Genomic DNA, 15,719 nt, shown 5'->3' on the forward strand with positions numbered 1-15,719 from the left:
CAATATATGCATGCTGTCCGGTCCGAAGCTGACTGAACACCACACTAACGCCAGGGTCAGAGTAGGCAGTAAATATTTAGGTTAAAGGCGCGGTAAAAAAGCTGGTTAAAAAGGCGATAATTTGGGTGCAAGTTACCGTATTGGGGGGGGGGGGGGGGGGGACACAGCTAATCTGATCATTAACATATATACATGCGGCGGGCGGAAATGGATATGCGTCTTTTTCGGCAAGCGCCAAGGACACGTAAAAGCAGATACTGAATCACTGGTACATCTTACGCGCTCAAAATGGGTTAAGAAACAGGCAACCGCGGCCGCGCTTTACTGTATCTGCCCATAGGCTGGGAAGAACCAGGCTTAGTAAAATCAGACAAAGGTAATTCTCCCTGAGCCTCTAATCAGTGCTGGTGAAGTTAAAGGGAATGACAGGCTGACATGCCCAAACATGACAGGCAGCGCACAGAGGGAAAGGTACTTAGATTTCTTAGCTATAGGCACCAGACCTGTCAGTACTCTTAACAGGTGACTGAAAGGTGTATATGCATCCAAAACTTAAGAGGTCCAAAATTTAGGTGCAGTTTTTGATGAGCGCCCAAAAACTGAACACCCTAGCCTAGATTGTGCATACAGACAAGCACGTGCTGAAATTAGTTTGTTCTACCAACTGGACACCCAAGCAAGCATCCAACAACTGGGCACACTCGCACTTACCGTCTGTCCTGAAGAGGGCAGCCTAACAGGAAAAACATGCAAACCCTACTGTGGCCTACCATGCTGCTCACAGACAAGCCTATGAGCAGGACCTAAGTCAAAAGGACTGCTCAACCCACTAGGTTGCACACATTCCTTAAAACACCCTCAGGGGTGGGAATGAATGTCTGATTGGCACGCCAAGTATGGAGACCCTAGTAGGAGGAAGCCCTACCAAAAAACACAAAAAAACCCCAAAAAAACACAAACTTAAGTTTTACCTGAGCTCAGCTGGTCTGGCTGAGCAGAGTGCCTCTGGCTGCATGGGGGAAGACAGCATTATCATCACTGCTGCACTCTGCTTCCTGCACCTGCTGCCTTTCAGCCATTTCAACAGCTAAGTCCACGCCAGCAATTGGACCAAGGCACTCAGAGGGACCATGGACATCACCTCAGAAATTCTCAGCTGGAGGAGGGGGGACCATTTGGCATCACTGCAGAAGAGTGGGGCAAATTACGTTTCCTTTTTCTCTTTCTAAAACTTAAAGCAATCCTCCGTAGGGAGATGCATGTTCATCATCTGCTGGCGACTGGCAGGCTATTGTCACTGCAGGGGTATATATACTGTGATGTCAGATTTACTCTGTCTCCATCTGCTGAGAGAGGTGCATATCCCACTGGTTCTGGATTTATCTGTTTGGACACTAAGAATTTTCCTTTTCTTTTCAGCGCTACAATAAAAATAAATCAAGTGCTGTTTTGAGGCTGTGAGACAGCGAGGGAAGTTTCTGAAAAAAGTTACGATTTTTATCTGGTGTTCAGATGAAAAATAGAGGGATTCACTAGGCAAAGCCCACATGGAAATTCCCACACATGCTTAGAGCCAAAGCTCTACTAGCTAAGACAGATCTGTTTGGTGCCACCCAATGATGTAACCCACATGTCATGGCTAATTCAGCTCTCCTTGTCAAAGGAGAAAGATTGAGAAAGCATCTCCCTGCAACCACAAATGCAACCTAGTAGTTGAAGCTAACATGCTGGGCTGAATACATAAAATATTGTTAAGACCCACTCTTGAGAATCGGAACTTGCAGGAGAAATTACTCCCCCCCCCCCCCCCCAATCTCTCATTGAGGAGTCTCTCCATTGCACAACAATGACACCCAGTGGACAGACTCCATGCATAATGGGTTTTGAGAGGAGCCAGTCTGAATTCTGGCCAATAGCTGGGCTGTGTCTGGGAGGGGGTTTAGAAAATGGGGACACCAAGGTAATTTCAACTGAAGGCTCCTGATGCTTTGTCCAAAAGAAAGCAATTCTAACTGAGCTAGAATCTCAGAGGCAGGAGGAAACTGCGGGACAAAACACTATAAAGTGGACAGATACATAAAGAAAGGAAAACAAGGGATACTGAATGAAAGGTTTGTAGTCATTTTACAATTTCATAACTTGCAATAGAATTTGTTCACTACTGAATAAAGTTTTACTAGAGGAGACTCCTATCCATGAACTTCAAAAAAGAAACCTATTCCTCACCCAACATATTGCAAAACAAAGTGCATGCAGTTCTCCGCTTAGCAGTACAGGGCCTTGTTTTATGCTTTCCATATCCTTTCCCTCCAAGAAAATTAAAACCTTTTACAAAATTACTGTGAGATTGTAGACACTGAAGACATGGATAGGAAAATAATTTCGATTTGGAAGTTCTCTCCATTCAGCTATGTCCCCTCTATTTACAGTGGACTACCTTAGGAAGAAAGATAGGATGAGACCGAAGAGCGACTATCATGGTAAAATTCTAAATAAGGAGAATAGTGAACCAAAGCTTGTAGTTCACTTACTCTCCGTGCTGATGTGATGGCCACTAGAAAAACTGTTTTCAAGGTTAGGCATTTGATGTGGCATAATCTAATGGCTCGGAAAGAGGCAGCATTAGTTGTTAGAGGACTATATTTAGATTCCATGGTATAGGTGGTTTTGACACCAGTGGCCTTAGACGTAGCATGCCCCTCATGAATCTGGAGATTAATGGATGGTTGGAAATGGGAAGTCCGTTGTGAACGTGGTGGAAAGCTGCAATAGCACTAACGTGCACACAAACTGAAGCCAGCGCTAAACCAGCAAGGTAGAGTGTATGAAGATACTCCAGGAGTTGTGTGGCTGTTGATGAGAAAGGGTTTAGCTTTCTTTGTTCACACCATTCCGTGTAACGATGCCACTTTCCTGGATGGTTATGTCTAGTTGAATGTTTTCTGGATGCAATTAGAATATCTTCAAGTGGAGCTGGCAGACCCAGATGGTTTAGTAATTGCCTTTCAATCTCCAAGCTGTCAGGTGGAGGGATTGATGCATTGGATGAAGGAGGGATCCCCTTCTTGAGTCAGACATGGATGGTTCTCCAGTGGAATTGGTGGGTGAATTGATAATCGCATGAGGAACAGATACCAGGGCTGTCTTGGCCATGCCGGAGCTATGAGGATCATATCAGCTATGTCTTGGATACGTTTTTGAATTGTCCTTGATATTAGCGGAATGGAAGGGTAGGCATATAGTAAGCCCTCTGTCCATGGAATGAGGAAGGCATATGGAGCATGATGCAGTTTGCTCGGGTAAATGGAGCAAAATATTTTTGTTTGACGGTTGTGCTCTGTGGCAAAGAGATCTATCATCGGGTTGCCCCAGTGTTGAAAGATTCTGGTTGCAACTTCCCAATTTAAAGTCCATTTATGTGGATGAAAAATCCTGCTGAGGTGATCTGCTGTGATGTTGTCTAAGCCTGGAAGGTAAGTGGCTTGCATCGAAACTTTGTTTGCTATTGCCCACATCAGTATTCGAAATGTTTCTAGACAAAGGATCCATGAACCTGACCCTCCTTCCTTGTTTATGTAGAACATGGCAACTTAGTTCTCTGTGTATACCATGAGATGCTTGCCCTGAACTTGAGGGGAGAAGGTCTGAAGTGCCTGCCAAATGGCTTGAAGTTCCAGAAGGTTGATCTGGTATGTGCTCTCCTGTGTAGACCAGAGACCTTGAGTCTTCAGTTCGCTCAGATGAGCTCCCCAGCCCCTTCTGGATGCATCCGTCATGAGGGTGAGTTGATGGGGAGGTAACTGGAAGGGTGCTCCCAAGATCAAGTTGTCTGTGTTCTTCCACCAACGAATGTCTATGCGCATTTGGGTGGCGAGTTGTATCTTGGTTGAGAGGGGCTGAAAGTATTGAGACCATTGATTCTTTAGTCCCCACTGTAGGTGGTGCATATGTAGTCTCATGTAGGGAACTACATGGATAGCTGTCACCATATGACCCAGTAGCTGAAGGACTTGATGTGCTGATGTATGTGATCGGTTGCACAGACATTGAGCCAGTGAGAATAAAAAAGAGTTTGAATCCTGTCCTGTGGGAGGTATGCTCTGTTTGTATCAATGAGCACTCCAACGAACTGTAGCGTTTAGGTTGGTTGCACGTTGGACTTTGCGTAATCGATTATGAAGCCCAAGGTCTGCAGACAGTTGATTGTTTGGAACATGTGAGTTTGTACAGTAGCCTGATCCGAGGCTACTAAAAGCCAGTCATCCAGATAGGGAAAAATCTGGATTGACAGTTGTCTGAGGTGAGCCACCACCACCGCTAAACACTTTGTGAACACTCTTGGGGCTGAAGACAGGTCAAAGGGTAGAACCTTGTACTGATAGTGATTGGTCTGAGCTCGAAAGCAAAGGAATTGCCAGGAAGAAGGGTGCATGGGGATATGGGAGTACGCATCCTTCAAGTCTATGGAACACAGCCAGTCGTTGGCTTGTAGTAGGGAAAGAATAGTCTTGAGATGTCATCTTGAATTTTTCTTTGAATGTGTTTGAGATTTCGTAAGTCTAAGATTTGTCGAAGACCTCTGGAATTTTTTGGAATGAGAAAATTAATGGGAGTTGAACCCCTGATTTTCCTGTGTTCTTGTAATTCTTTGAATTTTTTTTGGCTTTGTAGATTCTAACTGTTCTTGAAGGTACCGTGAATGGGTTTGATGTATTTCGGGGAAGGGGAATATGAGGGAGATCCGGGAGTGTTACGAAATTTTTGGTAGCCCTCCCTTATGATGTTCAGCACCCAAGCATCCAAAGTAATCACCTCCCAATTGGCATAAAACAGTTGAAGGCGACCTCCTATGTAAGGTGGTGGAGGTGGCTCGGGATAGCTCAAAAATATGAAGTCTGTTTTTGAGGAGGTGCTGGTGTTGCTTTTGTGGCCTTTGACGACTAGGTCGTCCACGGAACTGATGGGCCTGAGGTTGGTATCTTTGGTGGGAATAATTCTGTGATCGATAGGTATTATATGGCTTAAAGGATACCCTTGGGTAGGACTTCTTCCTGAAGGAAGGGTAAAATTTCTTGGACGAGGTATGGGGGTCCATTGGAGATGTGAGTGATAGTACAGTGGTACTCTGTTCTTTAAGAGTAATGGTTTTCCCAAACATCTCACCAAAAAAAGATCACCACCCAGGCACAGTATTGTCCACTAACTTATCGTGAACATCCTCTTATTGCACTTGCTCCCAACCACGCCATCCGTCTGGCTGCTATAGCCGTAGCAGAGGACTTTGCGGAAGACAAAGAACTCAGACCGAAGTAGATGGCGAAGCCCTTCTTCCATGTCTGTAAAAGGTTGTGGCAGAGTATTTTCAAAGGTTAAACATAAGGGACGTAATCTCTGAAGACATTCAAATAAATACTGGATTATGTAAAACTGATGTTGAATTTTTGTTGCCAACATGGAGGAATGGTGTACCTTACAGCCAAAATAGTCCATAGACTTATGGTCTTTTCCTGGTGGTGAATTGGAATTAAGTTTTGACCGTTTTGCCTTTGAGAGTGCAGTTTCCACTATTATTGAATTATGTGGCAGCTGTGTGGAATCGTAAATTGTGGAATTCCGCATACGGTAATTTAAGTCCGTTTTCCTTGATGAGGCTGTAGTGGTAAATGGTTTGTCCCACATTTTACGAAGAACTTTATCCAGCACTGTATGTGATGGTAAAGCTGTTTGTTCTGGAGGCATTTCAAATATTTTCCAGTATCCCTAACACCTCTGACCTAGGATCAGGGATCTTTCCCATTTCAATGTTAAAATAGAGCCCACTTGCTCGATGAACTTTGTGTAGGTCAGGTCTTCGGGAGGGGAATAAGGTTCCAGGAGTCCTTCTGGAGGGTAGATGGGAACCCTAGAGATGAACCAGGCGACGATGTCCATGGTGAGTCTGGAGTGTCTGGTCGGCTTGGGATTGGAGGTGGTGCAGACGGCCGAGACGGAAGGAGTGGAGTTGGCGATGCAAGTGGCGAAGGCTGAGAAGGCACAAATGATTGGATAAGTTCTTGGAGGAGAAGTCCATTACCTGCTATTAAGTTCACTTAGAGAATAGCCACTGCCTAGCAATGGAATAGACTTAGTTTTTGGGTACTTGCCAGGTTCTTATGGCCTGGATTGGCCACTGTTGGAAACAGGATGCTGGGCTTGATGGACCCTTGGTCTGACCCAGTATGGCTTTTTCTTATGTTCTTATGAAGGCTGAGGGTGTGCCGTGTTCAGGTCCTGGAAGAAAGTATTTAATGCCTGTGAAATCTGTAACATCGCTTTAGAGGCTAGAGGTTGTAACGGTCCTGGAAATGGCCCCATTCCTGAAAGCATTGCTGATATGAGCTTGTCTTGAGGAGGCAGGCCTGAGTTATGGAGAAGCAGAGGGGATTGTGGTCTACTAAGAGAAAATCCATCAGAATCCAAACCCTCGCTAGGTGTGGCAGTGTCATGGACAGAGACCAGTTCCACCTGTTGATGAGAATCTGTCACACCAGGTGTTGTAGATATTACATGCTTAGTTTTTTGTGAATTTTTAAGATGTTCCTGATTTAGTGTAGACTGCCTCAAGACTGGTGTCAAGGGTGTCTGAATTTGAGGTTGAATCCATAGTTTCGGATGTTTTGAGACATGCTGCTTCAATATGTCATGTGGAATCTGTGCTCTGCGCTTAGATGCACCTTTGTGTGACGATCCGTGCGCCGATGTGTTGTGCACACACCGTCATGCGTGGCGCTATGTGCCAATGCATCTGAGCTGTGCGCCGTTTTGTGCGCATAGTTGTGTGCAGAGGCCTTGGGCACCGACTTGTGCACCCGGCTATGCGCCAATGCACCATGCACGCATCTCAGCTCCGACTCGCCTTCCTGCTTCAGCAGATTTGATTTTTTATGAGCAGTCTTCCTCAGAGTCGATGAGCCGGTTCGAGTGGGTTCAGTGAACTGAAACCCATGCGGCTCATGAGGTGATTTCTGTGAAAGGAGTTGCGGCCTCAACTCCCTTCACTGGCCCTGGTACCCTCTAGTGAAGCAGACCTTTTAGGCTGAGTCTTCAGTCTCTTCAATGGTTCCGGCGAAGACTGTGTGGATATCTTTAGCTTCGTGATTTTTTCCATGCGTTTTCTTTGTGCCCTGGGGGGACATATGAACACAGTCCCAGCAGGAGACCTGGTCATGTTCCGGTCCCAGGCATATAGAGCAGTAATTATGTTCATCTGTTATGGACAATCTTACCACATTGACAGTATTTAAATCTGGATGGCTTAGGAGCCATCATTGCCCAGAAGAAATGAAGAGAAAAAAAAAAAGAGAAAAAATCTCTTCAGAGACTAGGAGGAGAAAAACCCCACATGCACACTTGCTTGCGGGGGGGGTAAGAGACTGAAGTAACAAGGCAATCGTGCGGGAAGCTCACCGCACAGCTGTAGAGTTCAAAACTCTGTGCTAATGAGAAACTCCGCCTTCTCACCGGTCGCGAGGCGCTCCCAGACAGCAGGGCTGAATTAGCCATGCTATCGATGGGAAATCAAAGTACATGTGATAAAAGCACCCCTGTGCTTTGTACCTACTATTTGTGTGGTTAGCTGAGCAACTAGCTTGCATAACCAGGAAAAATCGAAAGTAAATATGCTGTTTTACTCCCAACCTAACACTCCCACAGTGTTAGGTAGGCCCATGCATGCTCTGAACGACAGGGGGTTGGGGGGGAGGAAGAGGGGAGAGGTTTTCAATTCTCCAGATAGTAATTTACCTGTAAATGGCCTATTTAACCTGAAGAAATAACTTTGAAAGTTTCCCTCTAAATTAACAGTTTATTAAAAAATTTCACTGACGATTTAGACACAATGCCCTAATATGAAAATGTTACCAAATGAAGACCAGTCTTTTTACATCCTTAGGAAACATGACTGCATCCAATGTGATTAAGGCATTCCAGTTCTCTGCATGTCCTGTTAGAAAACACTGCTAAAGTGAACAAATTATTTTTCAATGGAATAATGCATGGGACCCCAAACCTGTCATGGGGGACCCCTAGCCAGTCAAGTTCAGGATATCCACAATGAATATGCATGAGATCAAATTTGCATCCCAAGACAGTACATGCAAATTTATCCCATGCATATTTGTTTTGGATATCCTGAAAACCTGACTGGCTAGGGGTCCCTAAGAACAAGCTTGGGAACACTGGAATAATGAATTTGTCAACTGTTAGTCTTCTGTGTACACTAGTCACTACTGAACAATTAATAACCTGGAGTTCAATATTCTAAAGCCATTTAGAATAATTCTAGATGCATTACACACAAATTTTTAAACCCCTTCCCCCCAACCCCCTGCTTCCTGGAGATCTGATGTTTTTACCTGAACACCATTAGCTTTCACCAGCTGTGCTGTACTCATGTTCTGCAGGTGGCTCAGTAGTACTATTTCCCGTAAGTCACTCTCTGGTAAGAAATGTTGATAGACATCATACTGAAGTCGCCATCTGGTGTCTTGATCAGTCTTAACATCACACAAGGGTGGACTGGCTCCTCTAGAAGGATCGAAAATAAAATTATATTTTCAAATACCACTCAGCTGCTGCTCTAATCAGGTCAAAATAAATGGAGAAATTACTTACCTGATAATTTCGTTTTCCTTAGTGTAGACAGATTGACTCAGGACCAATGGGTATAGTGTGCTCCTGATAACAGTTGGAGACTGATCAGATTTCAATCTGACGTCAGCCCTAGTACATATACCCCTGCAGGATGCCATGCTCTTCAGTATTCTCTTCGAAAAGCAATTGTGGATATATGTGTGACTGAATAACTTTATTAACTTGGTTAATGTGGTTATAGCTGGAAACCACCAGTGCAATCAGCTGAGAAACGCTGACACCCAGTAGGGTATGGGTGCCCTAATTAAAGGGAAGCTTGGCTTATCTGTGTGTCTTGTTCTCGGGGATTGACACCCGAGGTTTCTGTGATTGTTAGCAGCTGTGGATGGAATGCTGAATTCCTCTGTCTACACTAAGGAAAACAAAATTATCAGATAAGTAATTTCTCCATTTCCTAGTGTGTAGCAGATGGACTCAGGACCAATGGGATGTACAAAAGCTACTCCCAAACCGGGTGGGCGGTTGCCCATGGCCCACTCAGTACTGCCCTTGCGAATGCTGTGTCCTCCCGAGCCTGAACATCCAGGCGGTAGAACCTAGAGAAGGTGTGGATAAAGGACCATGTCGCCGCCCGACAGATCTTGGCGGGTGACATCCACTTTGTTTCTGCCCAAGACACTGCCTGGGCTCTAGTGGAATGAGCCTTGACTTGTAGAGGTGGGGGCTTGCCTGCCTATATGTAGGCCACCTTGATTATTTCTTTGATCCAGCAGGCTATGGTTGCCCGCGAGGCCGCTTCCCCTTGTTTCTTCCTGCTGTGAAGGACGAATAGGTGGTCTGTCTTTTTTACGGATTCCGTCCTTTCCAGGTAAGGTGGCGAAGGCGGTGAGATTCTTCCGAGTCCTTATGCGTGTCTGGCGATGGCAGCAAGATGGTTTGGTTTAGATTGAAGTGAGAAACCACTTTTGGGAGGAAAGAGGGAACCATGTGTAGCTGTATGGATCCTGGAGTGAACTTGAGGAACGGTTCGACAGGACAATGTGAAGCTCTGAGATGCGACGGGCTGAACAGACTGCCACTAGAAATGCAGTCTTCAATGTTAGTAGTCTGAGGGACAGACTGCGGATGGGTCTGAAGGAAGCTCCCACTAGGAAGTCTAGGACTAGATTGAGATTCCATAGGGGCACCAGGATCTGTTTGACCCCTTTCAGGAAGCGGGAGATGTCCGGATGAGAGGCTAGGCTGCTGCCCTCCACCTTGCCTCTGTAGCATGCCAACACGGCCACCTGCACCTGGATGGAGTTGAGACAACCCCTTCTGTAAGCTGTTCTGCAGGAATGCCAGAATTGTGGGAATATTGGACTGTCTGTGGGATGTCATGGTCTTCGCACCAGGCTTCGAATATTCTCCATATCTTTATGTATGTTAGATGTGGAAAATTTGCGTGCTCAGAGTAGGGTGTCAATCACTGCCCCCGAGTATCTACTCTTCTTCAGGCGAGTCCTCTCAATGGCCAGACCATAAGAGAGAATAGAGTTGGGTCTTCGTGGAGGATTGGGTCTTGCTGGAGCAGGTCCCTGTGTAGAGGTAGAGGGAGAGGGCTCTGTCAGTAGTCTTCGCATGTCTGCGTACCACGGCCTTCTTGGCCAGTCCAGGGCTACTAGAAGTACTGGTCCCCTGTGGTGTTCTCTTGCGGATGATCCTGCCCAGTAGCGGCCACGGAGGGAAAGCGTATAGCAGGGTTTCCTGTGGCCAGGCCTGGACAAGGGCATCTCTCCCTTGGGATTGTAGTTCCGGTCTGCAACTGAAGAAGTCGGGAACTTGTGTGTTGGACCGGGTTGCCAGGAGGTCCATGGCTGGTGCTCCCCAGCAGTTTGCTATCAACTGGAAGGCTGTGGCCAACAGCTTCCATTCCCCTGGGTCTAGTCTTTCCCTGCTGAGGTAGTCCGCAGTGATGTCTTTTCCCGCGATGTGGGCAGCTGAGATCTCTCGTAGATTTGATTCCGCCCATGCCATTAGAGGGATCTATTTCCAGGGACACCTGTTTGCTCCTGGTTCCTCCCTGGTGGATGATGTAGGCCACTGTTGTGGCATTGTCTGACATGACTGACCGATTCACCTCGGAGTCTGTGGCTGAACCTTAGGCAGGCTAGTCTGACTGCCCATGCTTCCAGCCAGTTGATGTTCCATCCTGGTTCTTCCTTGTCCCATTGTCCCTGGCGGTCAGTTCCTCCCCACCCTCATAGACTCACATCTGTGGTGAGAAGGATGATCCAGGTTGGTGGTGATAACCTTACTCCCTTGCTCGGATGGTCTTGTAGCCACCATTGTAGCTGGGTTCAAACTTCCTCCGGGAGTTGGAGGCAGAGTAGTTCTGGGACATCGGATTCCAACATGAAAGAACGCTGTAGGGGCTGCATGTGAGCTCTTGCTCATGGAATCACTTCCAGTGTGGATGACATGAGAGAGGACTTTGAGGTAGTCCCATACCTTGGGGCAAAGACTGCTTAACAGGTTTCACAATTGGTTCAGTTTTGCTCTCCTTGTAGGAGTTAGAATGACCTTGTCTTGTCTGGTGTCAAACTGGACTCCCAGGTATTCTAGAGATTGGGAGGGCTGCAGACAGCTCTTGTTTGTGTTGACCACCCACCTGAGGCTCTCCAGTAGGGTTTTGACACTGGTGGTCGCCTGATGACTTTCCTCTGGGGATTTTGCCCTGATCAGCCAATCGTCTAGATATAGGTGTACAAGGATTCCTTCTTTCCTCTGCATCATAGCCACTACCACCATGATTTTGGTGAATGTTCAGGGCACTGTGGCTAGCCTGAAGGGTAGTGCCCAGAACTGGTAGTGGTGGTCCAGGATCACGAAGCGTAGAAAACGATGATGCTCGTGGTGGACTGGGATGTACAGGTAGGCTTCTGATAGATCCAGGGATGTGAGGAATTCTCCCGGCTGTAATCGCTCTTATGACCACGTGTAGGGTTTCCATGCAGAAGTGAGGGACCCTCAGGTGAATGTTGACGTACTTGAGGTCCAGGATGGGTCGGAACGTACCCTCTTTCTTGGTAACGATAAAATAGATGGAATAGTGCCCAGTATTTTGTTGATGCGTGGGAACCAGCATTATGGCCTTTAAGGCAAGCAATTTGGTCAGCGTGGTTTCCACTGCCGTCCGAGGGGGTCGTGGCAGGGAGATTTCACAAATTTTTCCGGAGGGATGTTGTGGAAGTCCAGATAATATCCCTCTCGAATGATTGTTAGTACCCACTTGTCTGAAATTTGACCCATCTTTGGTAGAATAGGGCAAGCCTGCCCCCTATGGCTTCTTCCTGTGGATGGGCTGGCTGATTTTCATTGCCAGATGCAGCTGATGCCTGGGCCAGAGCCGGCTTCCCTTTTGTTGTGCTTGTTCTGAAAAGACTGGCCCCTGCCTTCAGAACTCGATGTTTGATATGTACTCTTGTACGGTTTGAAGTGCTGTGATCCTCTCCCTGAATATCTAAGGGCATGGGGGTGCTGGCTTCTCTTGTTCTTGTCCTCCAGTAGCCGCGGTAGTGGGGATTCGCCCCATTTGTCAGCTAACTTCTCCAGTCTCATCTTGGACGTCGCATCGGCTGACCAGCTTTGGAGCCAGAGCTGCCACAATGGACAAAACGCCCCTGGCTGTGGTGCGTACTAGGTCGGAGGTAGCATCCGTGAGGAATGATACTGCTGGTTCTAGTGCTTCAACGAGCGAGGGGCTTGCTCAAAGCACTGGTCTTAGATAAGCAGGTGCATGTCACCATGGCACAGCAGGCCGTGATCTGTAGTGACATAGCTGAAACGTCGAATGACTGAGGATGGATTCCAGATGTCTGTCCTGGGCATCCTTGAGTGCCGCTCATCCCTCGACTGGTATGGTAGTGCGCTTTGCGACTGCACAGACCATGGCATCTACTTTGGGGAATGCCAGGAGATCTTTGGCAGTGGGGTCCAGGGGGTAACATGGCTGCCAGGGTCTGCTCCCCTTTAAAACGTGGCCTCAAGAGACGCCCATTACAGATCAATCAGCTGTTGGACAGCTTGTAGCAAAGGAAATTGGCGGGAGGCTTGGCAGAGTACCTCTAGGAGGGGGTTTGTCTTAGGTTCCCTGTGGCACGTGTGCCTGAGATAGTGCACTTTCAAGCTGTGCGCCACGAGGTCTGAAAGCTTGTCTTTGGTGAAGAACCGCCTAATTGTTCAGTAAGGTTCCATTCCTGGAGGGATTTCTCCTTCCTCCAGGGAGTCTTGATCCTCGTCCGAGGTGGCCGTGTCCCCAGTGCTGGGGCTTTTGGGCGGACGAGGCACTTCTCTGGGTTTAGAGGGTCCCGGGATGTTAGAGTCTTCTGGGGGAGGCTGTGTTAGCAGAGGTGCAGGTTGCATGTGGACAAAGGTATGTAGGCCTTTGAAGAATTCTACCCAGGAGAAAGATGCTGGGTCTAAATTGAGAGGCGCTGCGTCCCCGGGGAGCCCCGTTTGAAGGAGGCTCCTGCTGGAGGTAGTGATGTCCGGATCCCACTACCGACAGGAGAGGACCTTGGGCTGGATCACCCAGAGCCTCATCGCACTGTATACACAGGGCCGTGGCCTCTTTGTGCTGCACAGCTCTAATGTGGCATGCTGGGCAGAGGCCCTGAGCCTTGAGCTTCTTGTCCAGTGGTGCCATGGCTTGTGCGCGTAGGATTGCCAAAACCTCCGATTTATGCGTTAAAGACTGCGCCGGGAGGCTTAGTTGTGCGCTCCGGGCACGCTGAATTTGTGTGTGTAAGTCGGATGTGCGTGCCGCTGTGCGCACGGGGTTTACTTATGCGCCCGGCACAGTAAAGCGTGTGGCTGTGTGCCTGGCGCCCTTGTGCGTACGGCACTTATGCACGTGCCGATGTGCGCACAAGAGATTGTGTGCACGGATTGAAACGGCGGACAGGGCGGCAATCAAGCGAAAATGGAGACTGTGACCACCTCAGAGGGTCTTCATGTGGGAGGACCCTCATATCTGACTAGTGTAGCCCGGAAAAGGCTGATCAACCTGGTGGCACTGATGCCGACTGGCGATCTGTGCGGCTATTCGAGCCTCGGAGACTTTTAGAAAGTTTTCTACCTTACCTTGTTCTCTGCGTTTCCCGGTTTCGTTCCGGGCAGTCTCCGGCTGTGGGGGGAGAGGGAAAAGTACCTTCACTGCCGCACTCTAAGTTGCACCCGCTGCTTCTCAGCCGTGCCCGAAGTTGGGGGCTAAGTCCACGCCGGGAACCGGCTGCCGGACAGAGGCTTACCTCTGAGGGATCGTGGAAATCATGTCAGGAATTCTCAAATGGGGGAGGGACCCGTAGGTATCACCGCAGGAGAGCGGGGCTCGTCTGTAGAGGTAAGATTTCTTCTTGCTCTGGATTTCTTTGGTTAGAATACTCTAACACTGAGCAAGCGTGTATAGAGTCCCGAACTGCTATGGAGACGGAAAATACTGAAGAGCATGGTGTCCTGCAGGGGTATATGTACTAGGGCTGATGTCAGATTGAAATCTGAACAGTCTCCAACTATCAGGAGCACACTATACCTATTGGCCCCGAGTCCATCTGCTACATGCTAGGAAAAGAACATTTCATGGGGTGCAGCTTAGTCAATAGGAATGTGTATTTCCTTCAAAGTCAAAACATTTTAATTTGATTAAAAGGGCTAGGAAACAAGGATCAAGATTGCTTAGCTTTAGAAAGAAAATCATACAAAGATCCACTAAAATACAGTAGAATTAGAAATTAAGTTTATCAAACTTGTGGCAAATGAGATGGTTCTACTTAAGCTTGGCAAACAGTGAAACCAGATAAACAAGAGTTAAACAAAAAAAACACAAACACAAAAGCAAAAAATTAAAACCAAGCACAGTTGATACTCTGCTATGCAGTCTATTAACTTATGGGGAGTCCATTTTGTAGAACAAGATTATGTGATTACAACTAATAGTTGGACCAATATAATACACCTGTATTATATGTTTCCTGTATGTTTCCCCCAGGGCACTATGCACTGCCCTGGGGGAAACATAGGTCATCTGGCTAACAGGGGTTGAGAGGATGCTCTTGAGACAGCATTCACAATCCCAGTAAGGATGCAGTAATATCAGCTATCATACAACAAAATCTATAGATGGGATGCAAGTACATGTGCTGCCAAAGGAGTCTAGATTTATGCTCAGACACCTAAACAGAGGAAAGGGAGAACGTAAAATTATGGCAGACGAAACCCAAAATGTTGTTTCACCCAGTCTGCCCAATGCTGTTTAGGATTTTAACTGCTGCTCCATGCTGCTCCCCTACAACCAGCAAGAGTTCCTCATTTCATTCTCCAGGATCTACTTGACTCTGTAACCATTCTCTTGCTGCAGGTCTCACGTGACATCTGTTTTGCTTTTATGCTTTTATTTTTATTTATACTGCTCTCAGATTTGATAGACAATTTGTTTACATTACAATGTTTATTTTGATCTAGTTTACCCTCTTCCAAGTTCCACAACCTTGTTCTATGTAATGCCTATTGGCAAAATTTATGTTCAGTTTCAATGTAAACCGATGTGATTTGTATCTCATACAGGAACACCAGTATATAAAAATCTATAAATAAATAAGTTATCCCAATGTGTTTCTAAAAACCCAAATTTACACCCCTATTATGGGCTGAACTGCCACTTTATGCAAGCTAGCCAGTGCTTCGTTACCATCCTCTGTCTCTGGGGATCCCCTCCATTTATCCCATTGCTTTATTAATTCCCTTACTCTTGTCACCACCACAAATTCTGGAAGATCATTCCATGCATCTACCACCCTCTACAAGGAGGGGGAATTAACACAGGACAAAAAAAAACCATTGACAATTTCTAAGTACATCCCCAAGGTAGGCAACTGGTCCTCCAATGCCACAAGCTGGTTGAGGTTTCAGGATAGCTACACTGAATATGCATGAGATGTATTTGCATATCCTGTGTGGATTTCTTGAAAACCCAACTGGTGTGCAGCACTCAAGGACTGAGTTGCCTACTGCTGGACTACCTCCTTGGAGCTTCATATCATGATATCTAA

General features: G+C 46.9%; 1 protein-coding gene across 2 annotated transcripts in view; it reads right to left on the bottom strand.

Annotated features, from left to right (window-relative positions):
• The window catches only part of TM7SF3 (transmembrane 7 superfamily member 3), a 186,600-nt gene that overhangs the window by 73,046 nt on the left and 97,835 nt on the right, over nt 1-15,719 (bottom strand). For both annotated transcript variants that reach the window (XM_029600172.1, XM_029600171.1), the window contains exon 5: nt 8,394-8,565. In XM_029600172.1, coding sequence (XP_029456032.1) covers nt 8,394-8,565 — 172 coding nt within the window. The remainder of the gene's footprint in view (nt 1-8,393; nt 8,566-15,719) is intronic.

Source organism: Rhinatrema bivittatum, chromosome 4 (genome assembly GCF_901001135.1).
Source record: "Rhinatrema bivittatum chromosome 4, aRhiBiv1.1, whole genome shotgun sequence".
NCBI classification, from domain to species: Eukaryota; Metazoa; Chordata; class Amphibia; order Gymnophiona; family Rhinatrematidae; genus Rhinatrema; species Rhinatrema bivittatum.